This window comes from Neodiprion fabricii, chromosome 4 (genome assembly GCF_021155785.1).
Source record: "Neodiprion fabricii isolate iyNeoFabr1 chromosome 4, iyNeoFabr1.1, whole genome shotgun sequence".
In the NCBI taxonomy this organism is placed as follows: Eukaryota; Metazoa; Arthropoda; class Insecta; order Hymenoptera; family Diprionidae; genus Neodiprion; species Neodiprion fabricii.
The window spans coordinates 27,034,616-27,044,790 of record NC_060242.1 but is presented as its reverse complement, the minus strand read 5'-3'; the positions used below and the strand labels follow the sequence as shown (position 1 = coordinate 27,044,790).

Genomic DNA, 10,175 nt, shown 5'->3' with positions numbered 1-10,175 from the left:
GTAAATTAAATTAAAATCATGCTGGTCGTGTTATTTTATCGGCATTATCTTAATACACAGACATATTTATGTTGCTGATTTGAAAGCGTTCGTAAATTTGTTAATATGGCAGATATCTGTGTTCTCTGGTGTTGTTTAAGTTCGACAAACTGTACGATATAAGTAGTGAAAATACTATATTTGTTAACTGGTGCGCTTAAGATGTACGTGAAATTGTGACTTTTGTGATAAAAGTGGTAGTCACCAGTTGGACTCCGTGTGCGGAATCTAGTATATGTTTAAATTATTTAAACGTAACACGTTCATTCCAAGTCAACAACATCGACTTTTTGGTGTTTTTTTTTTCCCCTTTATTATTTATTATTATTTTTTTTTCTTTTGACGTTCATCTACTCTGTTTATCATGACTTCAATTCAATACTCGCTGCAGTGATTTACAGCTGGGACTTATAAAATAGGTAATGATACATGGATATCCCAACAACGCCTCGTATTCCCGAAACGCTTGCATTATAACCTTTGTTTCCTTATGCTTGTCACTTGACTGTGGCCTGTGTAACGTCATACCAATCACGGACAGAATATTTATTTTTTCTTTGCCATCTCTTTGCAGCCAACCTTGTCTCTTCCCTGTTACAAATTCATCAGACCACTTTTTTTTTTGTCCTATTTTCATCGTTCGACGACAAATCAAAAATTTTACACAGGGGTTTAATGCTCGCTTCAAGTGCTTTGGGTACACTTCACGGTCCGTCCAAAACATCAACTAGGAAGTGTGGTAGCGCAGCACAACTCGTATTCCTCAATATTTTATTAAACCATTTTGCTGAAATAAACATTCTCAATATGCGTACATATCCTTCGAATCTGCCAATGGTGGATTTCTCTTATCGAGAAGCTAAGGTCGATGCTGGTTATGTACGCACATGATTGTAAACTCAAGAGTTATCTTGTAATTTGCGACGATTATAAACTTAGAAAGGACATCTTGCTACTATATGCTACGCAGTATAATTTAAGCATTTAAGGCACCAATTTTTGATGATCGCATATGTTTGTATCAAAATTTTATAAAACCAAATGGTATATTCCACAAAGCTCTGTTACATAGTTTTCTGTTATCGTTGAGAGCGTATGATACACGTCAGACTTATATTAAATATTCTCAATATTTTTACTACAACATTACCATGGAAAATAAATTTTTTACAATGTTTTCAATCGTTACAATAACAGCAGCGTGTTACTAGAAGATATTGTTATTTCATTCATTTCATTATAATGTCACACTATTGTACCTATCTGACAGGTGTGCGTGTCGAAAATATGTTTGTTTTTTTTTTGAATTATAATACCTGAAGATACGATCAGTAAGCTTTCTAAAGTAAAATTCAGGCATTTCTTTTTGCTTTCTTATTAAGCAGTTTAGGTAGTGCTCTAATTAGGTAGCATCGCAGAAATTCAACAATTCTAATTAAATAAAAGCCAAACTGTTTTACATTCTGACCCATTTTTAATGTGCAAAAAAAAAGAAAAAGAAAAAAAACTGAACATGTTCCGAATGCAAGTATGTAAAAGCTTCACTTTTTGATTTTTGATTTCCATTAAAATCACTTAAATTTTATATATCTGTTGATGTATTTTTTTCACGACACCAAATTTTCCTTGGTATTGCATGTATTTTCAAAGAGAGTCGAGCTTCAAAATGTTTGATCTCCACTGAATTTTCTTAGTTATAAAACAAAATGCGAAATCGAAAACTAGAATGAGCGAGAACATTTAGTATTTGTATTCTGAACGAGAATAATGAGAATAATTGATACGTAACAACGATAATCGACATATTTAAACTTATCAGCAATCTTTAAAATCGTATTCAGTTAATACATATCAAGTTTCATTGGTCTTACGAGGTTTAACGTGGCAACGTTAACTCACTTTATGTATTGAAGGTTTCGTGTCAAATAATACGTTTTCTGCTCATTGCTCTTGTAATCCATATACCTTCAATTATTGTGATTTCAAAATTTTTCCTATGTATTTATTACATTAACGTTGTAAAATTGAAATTCATTAGTTTTGTCTTGTACTTTCTTGAAATGATAAGTTTTAAACTTGTAGTGTTAATGACACAATGGAATTTTCGGAAAAGCCCTTATTTTTCATCTTGAGGATTGTTCAAAATTAAGTCAACTGTAACGAAGTAGAATATACACATATTTTACAAATTCTACTCCTTCAAACTCGTTCTAAAATTGCAAGATAATGATGTTTCGTTCAATGTTTCATTATGTTAATGTTACTCTAACTTCAACCTTGTGTTAAAGTTCAAGTAATAGACATTTAAATGTATACAGTCATCATAAATACATACATACTGCTCCAAATGCTGAAAAATTGAATAACTGCATACCATATACAGTACATTATATGCGAGGAAATATTTGAACTGATGTGAGAATCAACAGGAAATGAAATTTTGTTTATATTTCTCGACGGCATTGGCGTCATGATATATATTTGTTGCACTCAGCACACGTAGGAACGAGTGAGTCAGTCAACGGGGTGGTATTATCCACAGGCTCAATGCCAAAACTAGTATAGGATTATAGTGCTGTTATTGCCATTGTATAAAACAAGAAGATAGAATTGTGACTTAAAGAAAAGTGTGTTGGTGTGCCCCAGCAGGTACTTTATAGTGGAGCCATCGGGCTATGGCCAACCTGAACTTTGAACAACTGCCACGCAGTATAGCGAACGCAAGCCTTACCTCGCGTGGGGGTGGTGGGGGGGGCTTAAGCTCGTCGACCCTTCCGGGTCATGTCACGCCTACCTCGGGCATGTTCTCAGGGTCGTCTGCAAATACATCGAGTACAGCAAACTCAACCGCTGTCGGGGCCAACGTCTACCCAGGTGGAACCGGAGGCGCACAACCTGCCGCGCATCCTACCCAACAACAACAACTCTCACCTATGGGAAGCAGAGGGCTCTTTGGGCAGAGAGTTTTCCCTGACAGACGTGCCATGCCTGCTATTGGGTCAGTCCACGAATCTAACTTCCATTTAAGTCTCTATCCATAGTCCAGGCATTTAGTGAAAAAACACTTACAGTTTGGAACGGCTCACAGCGTCGAAAAACCATTCCCCAGTGGCGTTTGCCTCAGTTGGTAAAAATGTACAATAAAATGAGTATCTTCATTCAACAGAAAGGCGTGCATAGTTTTCATTAATTCAAATGAGTCAACAGCTAATCGTGTTAAATAATCTGAATTTTGGATTTATGTAGCATTCAACGTCTTGTCTGAAACATGTGAAAAAACTTATTAAAACTTGTTCTATCTTATAAAAGCTATAATTATCAATACAATGAAACATGTTTTGACTGAAATTCCATGAAACTACTCCAAAGTGCGGTTAATTTCCCATAGTCTAGTCAGGTATTATTCAATTGTTCCATTTGCTCTCAATTTTCATAAACTCACTGCATCAGAAGTGATACAAACTTTATCGATATACTTTATTATTCGTGCCATAAATAATTCTCTATGAAAATTAGCATTCCAGGATTCCTTGAGCTCCAAAGTTAGCTACTGTTAATACTGTCAATAACTTGCTCAGCATATTGCTTGATATTTTTTTTTCTCGAGAGTAAATAAAATAAGGAGTAATAGAGTTTGAGTTTAATATAACATAACGCAGTTGAAGTTCGGAACATTAACATTTCATTAATATTATGAAAAACGTTTAAGAATCGCTATCGGATACATTTAGAATCGTCACAAAGGCAAAAATCTGTAAACAAGGGTTTAAATAAAATAGAGTATATACTCATTTTGCAGCTGCACTCTGACAAAAACAATTTTTTGTGTTACGAAGTATTGTTCTTTTGTTAATCTTATGATATTCACCTTTGCAATATTTTTAATCTGTGGGTACTTTGCTTACTGAAGCAAACAAGACCAAACTTCTTTCAAATATGTATCGGGTCTAACTGCAAACAGTATAAATATCAACGCTTTCATTAGACATCTCACTTGATACTTTACAGTAAAATTCAAGTCAATTGAAAAATGATTTATAATCAATTTATAATAGAGTATTGCAGTACCTATAGCTTTGTATTGTTATTGACTTATAATTAGTGCAAGATTCATAAGAAATGGATAATTTGACAAAGTCGCCACCACACATCCTAGCGTTCCTTAACTAATGAACCAAAATTTGAACTTGGAGTACAATCATATGTTAGTTGTTTGATCTTGATGCATTTATGAAGTTACTTTACCTCGACTTATAATTATCTTATATAATTAGTAAAAAATTATCTTGATCAAACTTGCATATGCGAAAGTATGTACGATGAGTTCAACCATACTGAAATGAAAAATCTTAAAATCAATTGAGGGGGTCAGGGGAAAAACCACCTTAGACCATTTTTTTTTTATATTGAAAATTAGTTAGCAGCACCATCGTTATGGCATTAGAGACTATTTTCAGAAAATACCACTGTTGAATGGGAAAACCAGCATTAGTACACGAAAAACTAGTCAGAAAAATTGCTTTTAAACCTAATTTTACGAGGAAGTAAACATAAGATTTCATTCTTCTCAAAATCAGTCCAAGTGAAACTAAAGTGTTTTTCGCCCTTGGCCCTTCAATTGTATTTACTCAAGGCAAGCCAGATACTAATCTTGTGCATGCTTTGGCTTTAATGAAATCACTGCTCTTCACCACTTAGAACGCACCTAAAATAGAGATATTTAAAAGAACAATAATTTGCCGTCATAACAACAATTCTTTAAACATATCACCCGAGTTTCACTTTTACCATTCTTCTCAATTTCCGATTTTAAAAGAAGAATGAAAAAAGTTGAAAGAAATGAATAAATCTAAAAAAACAACTGCCAAATAATAGTAACCGTATTAACTGTCAGAGACCCTTCATATCCTAGCAAATAGTCTTTGTGTCATTAATCGAAATGAAGCGAGAATAATAGAAATTTCTTTGGTAAAATAATACATGACTTGATTTGATTTGACTGGATTCTAAGTAGAGATTTTCATCATGTTTGATCTAGTGTTCAGGCAGTTATATGCTTTATATCGAAGGGTAAGGTAAATTTATATTTTACTTACAACATTTGTTGTTCCCAAAATATTTTTTTTCGCACAAGCAAGCATATTTGAGATCTACATCACACTTTCAGCGCTTATTATTATATTCTTTAATTAAATATTTTTTGTTAGTTTTTTTTTACATTCAATTTCTCACGACTTTCTCTCCGATGAGTTAATCGCAATATGACACAACTTACAAAACCAATAATAATCATGATAATAATGAGCTTGATTAGCTTTACATAATTTAACCTTATCCTTTGATGCTGTTGGTCTTTTTTCTTGGATGCATCTAATCAGTCCAATCTATTCAACATATTTGTATAAATTTTATGCAAAAGAAGTCAGTTATTATTTTTTTTCAAATCATTGAATATCGTAACCACATGCAACTCTTTGTTAGTTAAGATTTTGTTATTTGGCAGGAAATTAATGCATATATATATATATATAACCGATGATTTAAAATGATTAGTAACAATTTCTGATAAAGGGTTATTTGTAACGGTAACTAAGAGATTCATGAAGCATGTAAATGTGAGCAGATAGTAGTAATTCGATCGATTCTTGCAGGAACTCAAACCCAATGGGTAGTATGGGCAGTTTTGGAATTCATCCAAGTCGCAGTTACGGATCTCAAGGTGCGATCAACAATTTCCACTCTGTATTTGGGAGTGGGGGTGGGGGAGACACCAGCACCCCTCCCCTTCTGGACCTGTCGGAGTTCCCCTCACTGACGAACAGAGGCCAGGGTGACTCTATGCCTCAGCCAAGTCCTATGCCGGGCAAGCAACCCTATGGTTAGTCCTATGCGACTACGACGAGAGACGCGAACATTTTTTTCTTCTCATTTTGCGTTTCTTAATGTTATTATTTGCTGTTTGCACTCTACTTACTAATTTGGATCCTTAGCCAAATTGTAAACTTGCAAAAGAGGACTTAATGCAATATTAATTTTAGTACAAGTCTCATCGATCCCATCCATGCTGGACGAACAGACTTAGAGCGTATTTATATGTATAATTTATATAATTTGAATGTTTTTTTCTATTTTTTAAACGAAAATTATTTTGCTGCACAAAATTGTTATTGATTTCTTATTACGCATGTTGAAAACAATACTAACTGATGAGTGATTTTTCATTTCTTCAAGCATAATTCTTATTAAATTTATTTCCTTCGATGCTTAATGTAGTAACCTTGAAATATTTTTTGTTACCACGAAATGATGAATACTTTTCTACATCTATACAGAATTTGTTACGAAAATGGATGCTTTTTCTGTAGAATTTAAAGAATGCTTGTTCTTGCGAAATTCAATGCATTTTTGATATTCACGAATACGATTTATATTTGACCTGATATATAGATTATTTAATCCTCAATATTCTTACAACTGAACAAATTGAGTATACGAACACTGCTCGTCATCCAATACCAGTGTTTAAGAATGAATTGTATGGTTGCACCAAGTACCAATTGTGAGGTAGTCACACTTAGTGTAATCGATGAGAGGAAAAAATGTATAGCGCAAAATTATACGGCTTTCATAGTTTGAGTATATTTTGCCACCAAGGTAAATCATTAATGATGGGAGCAGTACTTATTTATATTATTTTTGATTTGTTTGCGAAGACCTTAGAACACACAGTTATCCAGCACTATCTCCTCACACTCCTAATTACATATATGTAAAAAAAGAAACACGTGAAATCGATATACTGATACATGGTAATATGAATTCATAGATCAATGGCTATTCAATGTTCATTCCATTGCATTATCACATGAATGAATGGCTAAGCTCACTAACTTTGGTGGATATTCCAAGTTTCTAACAAAAACTGTGTGTGTGAATCCAATGGTGCATGAAAGCTAAACAAAAAAGGTCACTCAACGGAACTTCATCCTCCCATTCGACAAACATTGAAAATACTCTCTCACTTGTTACCATACGCAGCGCTACGAAGAATACATATTTATATGATCACTATGTCAATGTTTTTCAGACTTTGGTTGTGGTGTTATGCTTTAGAACCTTTGTAGTCTGTTGCATGTCATAGATCTTGTATTACATATAGCTTTGAAGATGTTTTTCTTTTGCCACACTATAATGGAACACAGTTCACAGAAGCAAATGTGTTTTGTTGAAATTGAACTCGTTTTTTCTATATGTTTGTTACTTTCGACTTACTTTGAAAACGTGTTGATAATTTTTTTTTCTTTTATACAAGGCTTATCTTGTTGGCTTAATGATTTTCTTTGATTTGCGATCACAGCACTAATAAAATTATTCAAATTCAGGATTTATAAACTTTGATGTTATTTTGATCAAGGCTATTTCTTTGGGTACAAATACAACAATTTCTTATTTCATGTGTATGTAACGAAGAAATATACATGCATACATACATATGCATATATATACACATGTATTATTCAGAAAACATCATTTTGACGCTGTCGACCACTTTGGAATATATGTAAAATGAACTTACCATCTGTAAATTTGTTACAAACGTCGTCAAACATGTATCATCCACAACTTCATATTTTACAACAATACTTCCAATTTCACTTTTTTTCCTTTCTTGATCTCATTGTTTTCTTCACTGATTATCATAAGCATTATACCCTGGAAGATACAACATCTGAGTTCAACTCCAAAGCCCTTTTATTATCAGACTTCATTTCGTTGTTTCAAAAATGAACAAAGTCTATGTATGTATATTTGAGCAGTTCCTGAGTTACTAGCAACTCACTTTTTAACAATACTTTATCACTAACAATGGCCATCATTTTGTATAACGCTTTCTCATCCCCTCATAAAATACGATCTGTTACAGTTGGCATGGTAAAGCAGCCAACGTCAGAAGCAAGTGAATTTACTATGAGCTCAGAAGACTTTCCTGCATTACCAGGCACACAAAGCAGGGAAGGACCGTCACCTGGTGGCAGTGTTTCTGGAGACAAGGGAATGGTTGTGGGACTTGGTCCAGAAATTGGCCAAGATGTACTCCAAGTGAATAGAGCTCCTGGCTCTGAAAAGTCACTGGCATCGAAAAGAGGCATTCAAACATCACCTGATGGTAAGCCATGAAATATCAGAAGTTGTAGACTTCTTCGTGATCAAATTAAGCAACTCTCCAGTAAATTCCATTACGTACTTGCAACTAATTTTTCTCTTATGTCATCCTTTTCCCAATCAACTAAAATAAAATCTGAAAATAGATAATAAACTTTATACAGAAGTTTGTTCAAAATGTTGAACGATAATAAGTTGAAACCTGATGAATGTCTTTTTCATAACAACTTAGCTTTGAGGTCGTTACATTGATTTTTAGGGAAAGTCACGCACATACCTGCAAGTATGGTAAAGGATCAATTCGGGATGGTGGGACTGTTGACGTTTATCAGAGCAGCAGAAACAGATCCGAATCTCGTATCATTGGCGTTGGGGCAGGACCTCACCGCCCTTGGGCTTAATCTTAATTCACCCGAAAACCTTTATCAGAATTTTGGTGGACCTTGGGCGGAAACACCCTGTCGACCCCAGGACATCGATTTCCATGTACCACCAGAGTATCTCATTAATGCCTCTATCAGGTATGCATATTTCAACTTTAGCATGTATGTAAGAATTGATCAACTCCAATACTGTCATCACATATTATTCAAAGTTTCTATTAGTTACTTTAGAAAGTTACAGTCGTGCAATATCTTTAATTGTATTCATTTTTAGTATGATATTTCATAGATTCATGATTATATTTACTTCACTGCTTATGTCTCTAAATATAGAATGTTTGTGTAATGATAAAATTTCTCTTCTCTTGTAGGGATAAACTGGCACCTGTTAAACTAAATCGGTATAAAGATGATCTCCTATTTTATATGTTTTACACGAACGTTGGAGATGTGTTACAACTTGCGGCAGCAGCAGAATTGTAATTATTTTGAATCGAACATTACTTAATTGTATAATTAAGTAATTTTGATAAATATTCATAGATACAATAATATCAAACGTGTTTCTACGAATAACGTTGATTTGAATAAAATTTATCTTCTGAAATTCATCGACCAGAATATATTCGAATAAAAAATATTTGCAGGTATAGTCGAGAATGGCGGTATCACATGGAAGAGAAGGTATGGATCACGCAGGCACCGGGTTTGGGTCCTGTCGAAAAGACATCAACATACGAACGGGGTACTTATTACTATTTCGATGCGCAAAATTGGCGAAAGGTTGCGAAGGAGTTCCATTTAGATTACACTAAGTTGGAAAACAGGCCGCATCTCCCCGCCACTTTTCACCAATCCCAGCCTTGACTACAGGTATATAAATAAATAACACTGGGTTTCGTTTTGCACAAATTGTAAGAAATACCTATTCTTTTGTTTTATTTTTATAATAAATACGAGTTATAACATCTTGTAGAATCGAGTATGAGTCATTGTACTTCCTGGGGTATGAGTCAATCAGTTAACATGTGTAAATGTCTTTCTGTTTTCAGATCTGCCTGCAGACTCTTGTGTTGTCTTTAAGCTGGAATAAATTCAGCTATTGTATAAATGAACAAATTTAATAATCTTTAATAAAAACATAAAATTCAAAGAGTAATAAACCAAGTTTCTTGCTAAAACATGTCCAATATTTTATTGAGTGATTTAGGGTATGAATGCCGCACATATTGATATTGATTGATGATTTACTTGATTATTTTTGCAAAAAAAATTCTAAAGACATTTTATAAGCGTGTTAAATACTTTTCTGTGAAATCTAACAAATTTTACAATTTGTCGTTGACTTGTAGATTTATAGGGGAACAGCACTTATATCATTAAGTGCGGAAAAATCAGGAACTCTCCATTAAGTTTATAGGGATTGTTATTATCGTTCTCAGTTTTCGAACTCATTTCTGTGAGTGATTTTAATTTTTGTTCCACGTATGTATTTGGTAACTGCATTCGAAAGCATATCAAGAACTTGATTAGTTTTAAATCGTTTTTAAAACTAGTATTGAAATGAGAAGTCAGCAACGAAATAACTAC

At 33.6% G+C, this 10,175-nt stretch overlaps 1 protein-coding gene across 3 annotated transcripts; it reads left to right on the top strand.

The window, feature by feature from the left end:
* Positions 1-98: 98 nt before the first annotated feature.
* On the top strand, positions 99-9,766 carry LOC124179864 (CCR4-NOT transcription complex subunit 2-like). Of its 3 annotated transcripts, none has more exons than XM_046564696.1 (8): positions 99-458; positions 2,689-3,037; positions 5,691-5,917; positions 7,964-8,206; positions 8,462-8,723; positions 8,957-9,064; positions 9,233-9,458; positions 9,638-9,766. In XM_046564696.1, exons 2-7 carry the CDS (start codon positions 2,715-2,717, stop codon positions 9,450-9,452), a joined length of 1,383 nt encoding a protein of 460 aa, XP_046420652.1. In that variant the 5' UTR covers positions 99-458; positions 2,689-2,714; the 3' UTR covers positions 9,453-9,458; positions 9,638-9,766. The 3 variants fall into 3 exon arrangements, with proteins under 3 accessions (XP_046420652.1, XP_046420651.1, XP_046420653.1); XM_046564695.1 differs by having other exon boundaries at positions 2,686-3,037; XM_046564697.1 differs by having other exon boundaries at positions 2,534-3,037.
* Positions 9,767-10,175: the final 409 nt, after the last annotated feature.

Excerpts from the sequence above, each read along its gene's own strand:
- LOC124179864 (XM_046564696.1), top strand. The coding sequence starts at position 2,715 with ATGGCCAACCTGAACTTTGAACAACTGCCACGCAGTATAGCGAACGCA. Across the intron at positions 3,038-5,690 it reads CGTGCCATGCCTGCTATTGG|GAACTCAAACCCAATGGGTA; the intron begins GTCAGTCCACGA and ends CGATTCTTGCAG. Across the intron at positions 8,724-8,956 it reads CTCATTAATGCCTCTATCAG|GGATAAACTGGCACCTGTTA; the intron begins GTATGCATATTT and ends CTTCTCTTGTAG.